Below are 13,027 nucleotides of genomic sequence, written 5' to 3'. Positions count from 1 at the left end.
TTTGCACCAGAGAGGGTAGTGACAGGACAAGGGGTTTAAACTGGTTTTAATGGTTGTAAAATGGTTTTAAACTGGAACAGGGTAGATTTAGGTTAGACATCTGGAAGAAATTCTTTACCATGACAGTAGTGAGCTACTGGAATATGTTGCCCAGGGAAGCTGTGGAAGCCCCCTCCCTGGAGGTGTTCAAGGCCAGGCTGGATGAGGCTTGTGCAGCCTGGTCTGGTGTGGGGTGTCTCTGCTCATAGCAAGGACGTTGGAACCTGATGATCTTTAAGGTCCCTTCCAACCTTAACCATTCTGTGATTCTATGAAGGCAGTGCTGAAGCTGACAATTGTCTTTTTTCAGTAACTCTGCAGATAGGAATAATTCTGTGCATTTTAAGATGGTTCTCAATAATCCCCTGACTTTCAAGAGTTAGGTAGCAGGTAGTGTTTCAGACAAGACTGACTGAAAACCAGTATTTATAGTCAGGGAAATTCGGCCATTTGATCCTCTACTATTGAAGTCAGCAGGATTATTCAAGGGAAGCACAGTCACCCTGAAGTTGGGGTAACTGCAGACACCCATGTGTATGTTATAAACAGAACTGCTACAAGGAATTGCTGAAGAGCATTGAGTACAAAGTTCAGGGCCAGATCCAGGCTTTGAGAAATGATAAGATACTGGTTTAGCCCAACCTTATCAGCCCCAAGTTTGAATCTGGAGCTGAACTTGCCCTTTTAACCCAGAGTTTGGGTTCAGACTATGTTCTGAAGAAAACAGGTTGGTTTTGACACTATTGTAACCATGCACACTGTTCTTCTATAACTGCATTAGGTTCTGCATCGGATATCCAAGTCTCTTCCAAAAAACCCCTTTGGGAAAAATCGTAACATTGCGATAAAGATGTTACTGCATATTAGAGAAGACTTATAAAACCCTCAAAAACTAAAATGCCAAATACACAATTAATACCAACGCTGTGTCTGAATTTAAAACTTTCCAGTAGTTTGTAGCGACAGTTCCACCCTAACGACCATTTTATTTTTATTAAAGAAGCAAAAAGGAATTCCAAAAACTCTACCTAGAATCACTCGTTTCCGCCAAGCGGTTGTTCATGATGGCTAGAGCACCCACCCCCGCGGAGAAACCGTTTTGTCTCGTATTGATACAAACGTTCCTGGGGTAGCCGTTGGCCGTCTCGGACAGCTGCTTTTGCAGAATGGCCAGGGAGACTTTATTCGATGCTGTGAGCTCCCTCATGGAGATCATCTCCCCAGAGAGTCTCCTCCCCTCGGTGTCACTGTCGTACTGCCCGTCAGCCTCCACCGAGATGTTGTGCCGGCGCAGGCGGGCTCCGGGGGTGATGGCGTTGCGACGTCCCAGGCGGGCACTTGATTTATGGCACTTTGGGCAACATCTGCACTCGAATTTTTTCAACACCCAGTTCAAAACTTGCTTGATCACGATCGAGATGACGTTAAAAAGAGAGTATATGCAACATACCCCCATCAGTATAAAGATGAAGTTTCCGAATCTGTACAATCCCTGGTTTTGGTAGGCAGCGTTTTGGCTGCTTACCAGATCTCCAAAGCCAATGGTGCTGAAGGTGACAAAGCAATAGTACAAGGAGTCGATGTAGTTCCATCCTTCCACCGCTGTGTACATTGCAGAGGCGCAGCAGGAAAGGGTAATAGCAAAAATTCCCAAAATCAGCATCACGTGGTAAACTGATGGTTTCCACCCCACAAGGCTGCCCACCCCCGACATAGCTGTGCCCCTTCGGAAGTTGGGGGGCAGGAGGCCGCTCCTTCGCAGCTGCCTCTCGTGGCATGCCTTCATGATAAATGCCAGGAGAGAGATGATGCGCTCCAAGAAGAGGTTGAAGAAGAGGATAGTCCCAGCACACCCAAAAAGGCCATAAACAATGAGGAAAACTTTTCCGGCCACTGTCGCTGGTGTGGTCATCCCAAAACCTACGGTGTGGAGATACAATTATTAGCACGAATGACATGGGTTTTCATATGTAAGCTCAGGATATATGTAACTTAACAAAGGTCCCGTCTCATTGCACAAGTGGAGTGCTATCTCCAAGTCAGCTTAGGCCAACACAGAACTGAGTTTTGTAGAGAATGAAGATGGCACCAGAAAGCTCAATGAAGTGCCCAAACACTCAGAAGAGAGCAAAAAACCCTCGCAGGGAGGAGAGATGGTATTAACAGAGAAACACAGCTCTCTAAATGTGGGTGGAAACATTCCTGAGCCCAAACCATGACACAAGGTGAAGGGCCCTGCTCCCATGCACATGAGCCAGCGTGGCCTGTTGTTCCCATCCCATTCCCACTGTGAAGATGGAGGGTGTCACGCTGTGTAACAGAAATAAAAAGCAATGTCTACCTCCCAAAGATCAAATACTGTTTAAAAAATAACAGCACGTCAAATTCTTCACCAAATCCCAACCACGACGAGCTCACCTGATACAACCACAGAAGGAAGGAAAAGCCACGGCCCCATTTGAAGTCACCAGTGACCCAACTCTGCTGCAAAGCTGCCAGGCAAAGTGGGAGTACTAGGATTTGCATACTGATATATACAGCAGGGAAAAACACTGCCACATAAGTTAATGGAAAAATCGGAGTATACAAACTCTGGAAAGATCCAGCAGCATTATCAATGCACCTTTTCTTTACAAGAATTATCTCTTGACATTACCTTATCACTCTGCAACTACCTGAAAGGAGGTTGTGGCAAGGTGGGTGTCAGTCTCTTCTGTCAAGTAACAAGTGATAAAACAAGAGAACATGGCCTCAGGTAGTGCCTGAGAAGGTTTAGATTGGATATTAGGAAAAAAATCTTTACCAAAAGGGTTGTCAGTCTCTGGAACAGGCTGCCTGGGGAAGTGGAGTCATCATCCCTGGAGGTATTTAAAAGCCATGTAGGTGAGGTGCTCAGGGACATGGCTTAGTGGTGAACTTGTCAGTGCTGGGCTAACAGTTGGACTTGATGATCTTAAAGGTCTTTTCCAACCAAAATAATTTTATTATTCTCTAATTTTATATATAAGCAGTAATGCCTTGTAGCTATAGATGCTTAAATAACAGCAGAAGTGGTCTTAAATTTGCAATATATACAGTAACTTTGACTCACATTATTTGCTGATACCTGTTATTTTATGAAAGAGAATTACATATATCTCACATGTCAGGAAGATTCTTCTGAAACTCAGTTCCATCAGGATGGTTTCTGACTGAACCACCAAGTTTTTTTGCAAGGAAGAATAGCAGTACTGTTCCACAATAATGCCAAGCAAGCAACATATTTGGGGAGGTAAATACCAACATCAGAGCACATCAGTAAAAGTCTGCAAAGAAAAAGGAGCTTTTAGGATTGAGCATAATGAAATAATGACATCCAGTTTATTGTAATGATGTGCCTTTAAACAGCTACAGGAAAATATTCCCCATGTATAAAGAGTTCATATTGCTTCTTGAAATCTATGGATTTTTTTTTTGTAATGGCTGTACTTTCCTAGGTAATATATTTGTGCTACCTTTGTACTTCATTGAGACAGAATTTCACATTTGTGACAAGTAAACTTGGAAATATCTTTTACATGACATGAAGGTGCCTGAGGAAAGAGGTGGTCCTACTTTCACAACAGATTTTACATGCTTGGAAATAGCTGCATGCCAGCAATTTGGATGGTACTGCATCACCAGTATCTTCAACCTGCAGTCTCTTCTGTAAAGGACAGTGAAAAACTTGCACAGAATTACCAGAAAATAAAAAACTACCAAAGGGGTCATTAGATTCTGTTTTCTGGTCCCATGATGTGCTAAGAAAGCAGCTTTGAGCAGATCTCCCAAAGGCTGCCTTGGGGTTTCAGGCTTAACACGGGGGAATTCCAAGAAATTCCTCTCAGTTCTTCCACATATGTAGGATGAAGCTGTTACCTGGGTCTGGCTGGAGGTTCATGGGAGCCTTCTCATTTGATGATGAATATCCACTAGAAGCTGAGGCGCCTGTTGCAGTTGCCAACTAGGGATACCCAGCCAGCTCATTATGGAGAAGGCATCTGTTCGCCCATGTCTTGCCAGCAAAGCATTTAAACATGTGCTTCACAGCAAGCATTTGAATATCATCATCATCAAAATAAATGGGTTTACTGTCACACATACGGCGAGACACATTTATTAATTAAAAAAAAAAAAAGAGAGAGAATGAGATTGCGACGGTTTGGATCAAGTTGTAAATGTGCTGAAGCTTTTTAGCATGTTCTAGTGATCATTCATGAGAGGTGGAGAAGTTTTATATCTTTGATGCAGTTTGTTTAAGCAAGATTTTCTGAAGCTTCATGTTACCAACATTCAGTATGTAGCTACTGTGAAAGGTGAAGGGACCCATCATGGCAACATGAATGCCAAGATTTACATAAAGCAAACAAAAGGCAAGATCAGGCAGACATAGTAACTTTAGGTCAACAGCTAGCAGATAGAATTGTGCTTATGCACTCTTCGTACAGGGTCTTCTTTTGTCAGCTGTGTTTGCCCCTTTGGCACCACCTGGACCATGAGGGGTTTGCCCTGGGGCTCAGTCCCTGCTCAGGTCTAAGTGCCTCATGATGTCTGGATGAAATCAAATAACCCCAGAACTGCCTATGCTTTTGAGACAGTACAAGGAAAGAAGCACATCAGTGCTTTGCATTTTTCACAGCCCTGACATACATTGTACAGGTGCTTTGGGGATGATTGTGTGTAGCTCAGACAAAACAATCTCCCTCGTGTTAATTCTGTCCCACTCTGATCCCCCACTCTGGACACAGGCTCTATGGCACCACTAATTTCAGCTGTTTGATAATTCTCCACAAAGAAACAGAATTAGCAGAGCTGAGTTCTTAAAAAAAACTCAGATAACATTCACCCTTCAGCAGCCTCTCAAGGTAAGTGCTGGCAATTAATGAGTCCCTGACTTGCATAACAGGTTTTGCGTTACTATTCCATTCACCTGGACTTTTGATTTACTTAAGCTGCTGATGGATTCAAGAGGTAGTGCAACCAGACAGACTTGGGAAGACTTATGTGCCTTGTGGTAGGCTTCCCTTTGATTCTTGTTTCTTCTCTTTTAGTCATTTTCTAATGGGTAAAAGTTGTTGGTACCAGAACACAAGGAATAGCAGCTAATGTACCTGTGAGCTCTTCTCTCGGGCCAGTTGGTTTGGTGATTAGCTTGTCTTACTAGATTCTGAGATTAAAGGGCTTGACAGTTTTCTAGTAAAGATATATTTAACTGGAGATGGAGGAAAGTGTTGGTTACCTTGAAAATGGAACACAAGAAAGTCTTCCAGCCTTTTCCATGGCAGCATGTGTCCCTGCTTCTTTCAGCCACGTCCTCAGCTCTTCCTACAGAGGCATCCTGCCATGAGACTTGGCTCATACAGCAAGTCAGCACAACTGGGCAATAATTTTAAATCCCAGAGTGTAGAGAATGAGAATAGCATCACCTCTATCACCTCTTCATGATGCAGTTGCATTTAATGGAATCAAAATAAATTAATATTGTTGACTGTAATTTTTTAAACAATTTTTTTTTCTCATAAATGAACTAAAAAACCTCTATAACCAGAATGCTTCTTCCACAGGGAAAGAAGTTCTTACAGGGCTGGTCCCAAAGAGATGTGCATTACACAACACAGGCAAATGAACTAAAAGCAACCAATTTTGTTTCACATCTGTTTCACACTAGCTTCAGTTCATGGCTTTCCCTAGTCTTGTTGGTCTTTACTGTCTCACATGTATACTGCATCAAGGAAGACATTACCATACTCTTGAGTTTCAAGACTAAAATTCTTCATTTGGATTCTGGTGCTCCCTTCAACCCTTTTTCCACCTGTCAACATTTCATTATTATTGTCCCTAATAAGAGTCATACCTGTGTATTTCACAGCTACTTCTCATTTATTATATAGCTCCTTACCAGAGACAGAAACAGTTGCCTTGGATACAGGGTCACAGCTCAGAGCCGACAAAGCCACTGCAGATGGAAACCTTCTGCTGCACCCAGCCCCTTCACCCATGGAGTGAGAATACTGAAAGGCAGTTCTTACACCTGGCTTTACATTCAGACTACAAATGAAAAACTTACTTTCCCTTCAACATCTTTGCTAGTCTACTTTATTAAAATACCCCTCTGGGGCTCAAACAGTACATTTTTTTAGAGCTTTTCCATTGCCAGAGCCTTTAGTATCTAAGTTGCTGTACAAGCACATTTGATCTTATGTAGATTGCTATCAGAGCTCCTGAATGGTGATGGTCTGACCAGCATTGTGTGTGTTAAGGAACTTAGTTAGACCCATGCTTAGTCTGAAGACATGAAACACCACTGCAGCTTTTAAGGATGGTCTAACCTATACTGTACAGAAGCTTGCAGGCCTTGGTGACTAGATACCTTATGGACAAAATACTGAGTGACTACACAACTAAGGACCGACTCCCCACCTTGTAGCCTTTAAGATGTCTCAACGTTGTTGAGCTTGTGGTCTTAGAAATGGACATTAACTTTGGTGCAAAACAACAGCTTGCCTCAAAATTGCAAAAGGAGACAGCTGGGTACCCATCCCCCAGCCTTCTGAGCCAAACGCCTGCAGCCTGAGGTTCAAGGAAGACTTGTGGGGAGGAAGTCACCGTGTCAGACACCCCTGAAGACCACCTCAGAGACACAACATGCACGTGCACAGATGAGGAGCTAAGGTCAAGAACCGTGATGATAAAAAGCTGTGACACTATCAATACAGTGAAGCGCTTCCCCACCCTAGGACCGTGTTGGTAACTATCCTATCCTATCATTGCTATTCTCTGTGTTTCTGCTTTCTCCTCACTTCCCTGTCTTTTTCTTTCTGTCCTATCCTTCTAGGGATCTTGAACTTTTGTTGTGCACTCCAATAAAGTGTGGTGTGTACATGACATCTGACCTTGTTTGCGCCTTAATGTCACCATTTGGGATCACCTTTGGATCTCAGCAGGTTCCCTACGCTAGGGGAGGGAAGGTGGAACCCAGCCACACCTGGGCTTCACACGAGTGAGGGAGCTTAGAAAGCAAAGGGGTTCTGCCCAATCTTCCATGAGCTGCACACCAGCCCTGGTGATTTATCTTTTAACCCCCAATATTGTACTTTGTCTCTGCGAGATTCCACGAGGATCTCCACATATCTGGCTTATTGGATCGTTGACACTCTCATAATCAATCTCTCTCTCTCTATCTCTCTATCCATCCATCCTTGGGGATATACATACCCTTCAAGTGGGATAAGCAGGCTGTTTCTGGCATTTCCTAACCTTTTTGTAATTTAAATAACATTGTTTTAACATGGACTTATTCTCCCCAAAGCCTACAGTAAAGAGATGGTCAGAGGTCCTCTAATTTTGGTTTGTGAACTAGGGTGGGATAAATCAGGTCTTTTAACTCCTATGACTGCTCAGTGCATAAAAATGTGCACATGGGGACCCAATCCAACGGTGACTGTGGGAAAAGGTGCCCAGTCCATTCTGTGACCTGAAAGAGCACCATGATAAACTCAATGAACACAGATAGAAACTACGCAGGTCACTGCTTCTGCTTCCTTGTTACCTGCCCACTGGTGAAACATTAGTCAGGTGTCTGAGACAACTGCAACTCCAAAGGAGCCACACGGGGAGAACAGAGATAGAACACGATTAATTGAACACTAAGGAGTTTCAATGAGCTGCAGGCAATTATTAAAGGCATTCCACAGTACCAATTTTATTCTGTTTATACACAAGTGTGATCAGGTTCTCTGTTACCTGAAATGCTGCTACACATGAGTGAACACCAGAATCAAGCACCCTCGGTGTCTCTCTGCTGACTATGATTTAAGCCATAGCCTGAAAGGTCATGGCCACATCTTTATTTCTCTTAAAAGTGCATCCTTTTTTTCTTAAAATTAATAGATTGTCAGCATAAACCAGTCTAAGCTTCCTTGGAAAAAAAAAAAAAAAAGGTTATTAAATTGGCAACTATGACAATAAAGAACTAGAAGGTAAAGCTAATAAATAGTTGGTTGTGAAGGGTCTATAAAGAGATCAAGAGGTACCAATATCTTTCTGCAGAGGTGAATGACAAAACTAAAATTATGGCCAAAAATTACTCAGGTGAGGTAGAGAAGCAGGGCTGGGTAGCAGCACCCTGTACCCAGGGCTGGGAGACAGCAGGGCAGCCCCACCAGGCCAGGGATGTTGGGATTCCCCAGCTCCTCTGGCAACCTGTGACTGCGCTGTTGGAGAAGGGGCTCAGGTTGCCATGGGCATCTCTGGAGATCAGCAGACTGCTGTGAGGGGCTGCCCCATGGGGATGGAGCAGGAGGCACCTGCAGCAAGGAACAGTGTGATGGAGAGGGCTGTGGAAGTAACTAGATGCACTGGTGGCTGTGAACCTCAGGTTGAAGAGAGGATTCAAGTACTCTGGAGAGGAAATCTTGGAGGGCAGGTATGGTGAAGGAATTCCTCTTGTAGGGAGGGGACAGGGAAGCCAGCCGGGAGCTAAGAAGCTGCAAGGAAACCTCTGTCTCCTTAAGATGGGAATATGAAGCCTGATCCCATGTGCAGGATACTTGCATGTGGAGATTCTGCCATGTACAGTTAACACCTGGTCATGTCAACAGGCAGGTGAGGAGGGGATCCCATGTCCTACAGAGAAGCGTCCTGTGTGACTGACCCAGAACATATTTAGGATGAAGGATATGCAAGGCCTGCAAAGATTAATAGAGAGGTTTCTTCTCAGAAACCTCAAGTGTTGCCACCTTGACAGGGGTCTAAAGCATTAAGATCCCCAGAAAAAGGGAGAGCCTTTCCTCAGAATGTGCCTACTCATGTGCGTTTGCAGCAGGTTTCCTAAGCATGCTTTTGTACACAGACATCTTCCAATTGAGCTTTCTAAGAAAGATTCTCAGTTTCTACTGAGAACTCAGCAGGCACATTTATCAGCTCAAGTGGCCCAACTTCTGTAGATTTGAGTGGTAAATGACACTTAAAAAGAGAAACACTGAGGCTTCAGCTTCACCAGCAGCAGCAGCCCCTTTTCGCTAGTTATCTACCAAAAGGAGGGAACCTTTTTCCTGAGCTGTAGTGCTTGTTGCCCTTTCTCTGCACAGTGTGAGAAGACAGTATACCAAAGACTAATAAAAAAAAACCCTACTCTTGCTCACTACTAAAGGCCATTATTTTAAACATGCAGTCCAAAAAATACAGGAGGCTAATCTGGTCTAGGCCAAGCTGCTCTAGCACAGAACCAAGACAAGACAGAAGCAGAAGTGTCTCTAAGTCAGTTTACAGCCCATTCGCTGGTGCTGGCTGCTCCCCTATGCACCTTGTACAAGCAAATGGGGACTGACCTGTGCCAAGCCACCAGTGTCCCCTGCTAAGCAGCAGCTCTGGCCAAGGTCTTGCTAAGCAGCACCCCTGAAGAGGGAACACCTGGGCAGGGTCATGCGCTTGAGGCTGGAAATCTTTGGCAATCATAGAATCATTAAGGTTGGAAGGGACCTTAAAGATCATCAAGTTCCAGTCCCCCTGCCATGAGCAGGGAACCCAACCACTAGACCAGGTTGCACAAAACCTTGTCCAACCTGGCCTTAAAAACCTCCAGGGATGGGGCATCAACAGCCTCCCTGGGCAACCCATTCCAGTTCCTCACCACCCTTATAGTGAAGAATTTCTTCCTAATATCCAACCTAAATCTCCCCTCTCTCAGTTTAAAACCATTACCCCTTGTCCTACCACTGCCTTCTCTGATGAAAAGCCCCTCCCCAGCTTTTCTGTAGCCCCTTTCAAGTACTGGAAGGAGCTATAAGGTCTCCCTGGAGCCTTCTCTTCTCCAGGCTGGCACCAGAGCTGTACACAGAATTCCAGGTGGGGTCTCACTCAGAGGGGCAGAATCCCCTCCCTGGCCCTGCTGGCCACACTTCTTTTGATGCAGCCCAGGATGCAGTTGCTCTCTGGGCTCCAGCTCACACTGGTGGCTCATGTCAAGCTTCTCATCTACTACCACCCCCAAGTCCTTTTCCTCAGGGCTGCTCTCCAACCCCTCTCCCCCCAGCCTGTATTTGTGCCTGGGGTTGCACCAACCCAGGTGCAGGACCCTGCACTTGGCCTTGTTGAACTTCATGAAGTTGGCACTGGCCCACCTCTCCAACCTGTCAGGGTCCCTCTGGATGGCCTCCCTTCCCTCTTGGGTGTCACCACACAGCTTGGTATCATCAGGAAACTTGCTGAGGATACACTCAGTCCCACTGTCCATGTCTCCAACAAAGATGTTGAACAGCACTGGTCCCAATACTGACCCCTGAGGGACCCCACTCGTCACCTGCCTCCACTTGGACACTGAACCACTGACCACAGCTCTCTGGGTGTGGCCATCCAGCCAATTACTGATCCACCGAGTGGTCCATCTGTCAAATCCATGTCTTGTCAGTCTGGAGACCAGGATGTCATGTGGGACAGTGTCAAAGGCCTTGCACAAATCCAGGTAGATGACATCAGTTGCTCTGCCACCATCTCTGTAGCCTTGTTGTAGAAGGCTATCAGATTGGTCAGGCATGACTTTGGCAACCTTATGTTTGGTTTTGCAGGTTAATCCTATTACATCAGAACACAGTCTCTAGTGAGGGACAGGGGTCCTCTCCTAAAAGGAGACAATGGAGAATGAAGTTCAGAGAAATAGGAAATACAAGGAGTGTGAATTCAAACTGCACACCAAAAAAGGTTAAGACCTGCAAAGTGGCATTATTCTTGCTGCCTCCCAACTGTAAAGGGATGGAAGTGTCCTGCAGCATGAGTCTTGCTTAACTTCTCCATTAACACACTGCTCAATAATAAACCTTCTTCCAATGCTGCACATTTTATTGCTCTTAGAAATACTATACTCATCTTCTCTGCCAAACTCTTGGGGCCAGACTCTGGTTTACAGTCATAAAAATCAAGACTGAAACTATTTTCTTGATTTTATGCTACCTTTCTTGTGCAAATCTTAAGCAAGAGTATACTAAAATCCCTCTTGTTTTGTCAGTTACTCTTCCCCTTGGCACAGCTGGAATGCTTAATAAAATGAAAAGAATATGAGTTGGTGTTGGCTAAATTAGTATTAAATCACCTTGCCAAGGAAAACTTCCAGAAAAAGATGACAGCAGGGTGCTCTTTATTTTGGTTGCAGCCTATCTCCTTGTGAATTGACCTGAGATAGTCCAGAGCTGCTTCTCAAAGGTGTCTCCACACCTGATTGATCAGGTGGTCCTCTCTTTGGGTTGTTTTCTTTCCTTATCTTAACAACGGGGTGAACACCATTTTGGTACAATCTTTTCTGAAATCATGGTGGCGTTAATAATGAAAAAAATACAGCCCAAAATATCCTTGCTTTTTTAAGTTGCATTACCGTGAAAAAAGCCTTCCTTGCACTAGAGGCCCAGTGATCTTTAAAATCCTGCCTTAACAATCATCAGGGCCTGTCAAGCCCTTGTTCACATCTGCAGTTCTGTGCAGAAGCTTCTGCCTTGGCTTATCACACTGATGAACCTCAGCTAAAACACTGAGGTTTCTAATGTCACTATCAGACAGAGGACACTTCCCTCAATTTAGACCAGCTATTTTCAAAAATCTGCAGAAAAGTATGATAGCAAAGGAATACACAAAGCCTGTCTCAGTAACCAGGGATGTACGGGGATACAAGGAGGGGCAGCAGTTTCATGCTGAAAGAGGGCAATTAGAAGAAATTCTTTGGTGTGAGGGTTAAGGGACACTGGGACAGGTTGCCCAGGGAAGTTGTGGAAGTCCCATCCCTGGAAGTGTTAAAGGCCAGGTTGGATGGGACTCTTGAGCAACCTGGTCTAGTGGGAGACACCCCTGCCAGTGGCAAAGGAGGTGGAACTAAATGATCTTTATGGTCACTTCCCACCCAAATCATCCTATGCTTAAGGCACACCTCATGGACCACAGGAGTGGTCAATTCCTTTTCTCTCTTGTGATGTGTCCAAAATCTGAAGTCATACATTGCCACCTTCTCTGACCATCCTCCACTCTTCATGTATCTGGTGTTACGATTCCAGATGAACATTGTTTCAAAATAGATTTCTCTTGCAATCTTAATTTTTCATCCTTTGAAGTTGCTTCCACTCCTATTTTCCTACTTTTCTGAGGATGTTTTCTGTGTGGATAATCGTGTATCTAAGCAACACTCTTAACAAGAAAAAGCTTATGCCTTGTCATTTTAAATGCAGTGTTTCAAACATTAGCATTCACACCTGCTTTTGCTGTTTATTGAAACTTACTATTGCATTTCAGATGCCTGAGAAGAAACAGGGTTGTGCAAAAAAAAGTCCTTTTTAACTGCAAGGAAAAAAGAGTAATGGCATGGGAATTTTGTTATGTTCTGGAGACATGATGGGCTTCAGAAGAATACTTCCATGTGTACTGCAACTCCAGTGCCAGGACATCTCATGATGCTTCCCCTTTCAGGCTACAAAACTCCATTACCTGAATTTCACAAGTGATCTTTGGTGAATGTTGTATTTCCCCATGAGAGAAGCCTGATGGGAGAACATGTCTCTCCTGGTCTTTCTAAGCCCTACAGATGGGAAATGCTGTCAAATGGTCAAAACATTGGCTTCTCTTTTGACTGGCTAAAACAATAGACTTGCAGCACTTTTTTCTGCCACTGGTGTTTGTGCAGATATTCAGAGAACACATAATTCTTGACAGCTGTCTCAGTGCTTCTGCTTGACAGTTAGCCTATAAAGATGAACCTATAGGACAAAAAGGACCTAAACACACAGGGTATAATATTTTACACTGTTTTGACATTTTTTTCCTGAATTTCGGTGAAAAATTCTGTTGCTACTCTTTGATGAAAATAAACCACAACCAATCTTCCTCAACTTTTTAATGGTTTAAATATGCCTTCCTGAGTCCCTTATTTCAAAAAGTTCCAGCCGAAAGAAAAGCAGCAAATTCTGAAGTATCTTTTAGCTCAGGCAGCTCTTCC

General features: G+C 44.1%; 1 protein-coding gene across 1 annotated transcript; it reads right to left on the bottom strand.

Annotated features, from left to right (window-relative positions):
- Positions 1 to 1,063: 1,063 nt before the first annotated feature.
- On the bottom strand, positions 1,064 to 1,960 carry KCNK12 (potassium channel, subfamily K, member 12; the record flags this gene model as incomplete). The annotated part of the gene is made up of 1 exon (XM_010004984.1): positions 1,064 to 1,960. A coding segment is annotated over one exon (897 nt), but the record flags the coding sequence as incomplete, so codon positions are not given.
- Between the last annotated feature and the right edge of the window lie 11,067 nt (positions 1,961 to 13,027).

Source organism: Chaetura pelagica, unplaced genomic scaffold, assembly GCF_000747805.2.
Source record: "Chaetura pelagica isolate M959 unplaced genomic scaffold, ChaPel_1.0 scaffold8, whole genome shotgun sequence".
Classification (NCBI taxonomy): Eukaryota; Metazoa; Chordata; class Aves; order Apodiformes; family Apodidae; genus Chaetura; species Chaetura pelagica.
The sequence above is the reverse complement of the archived record's forward strand: the minus strand, read 5'-3'. Positions and strand labels throughout refer to the sequence as shown.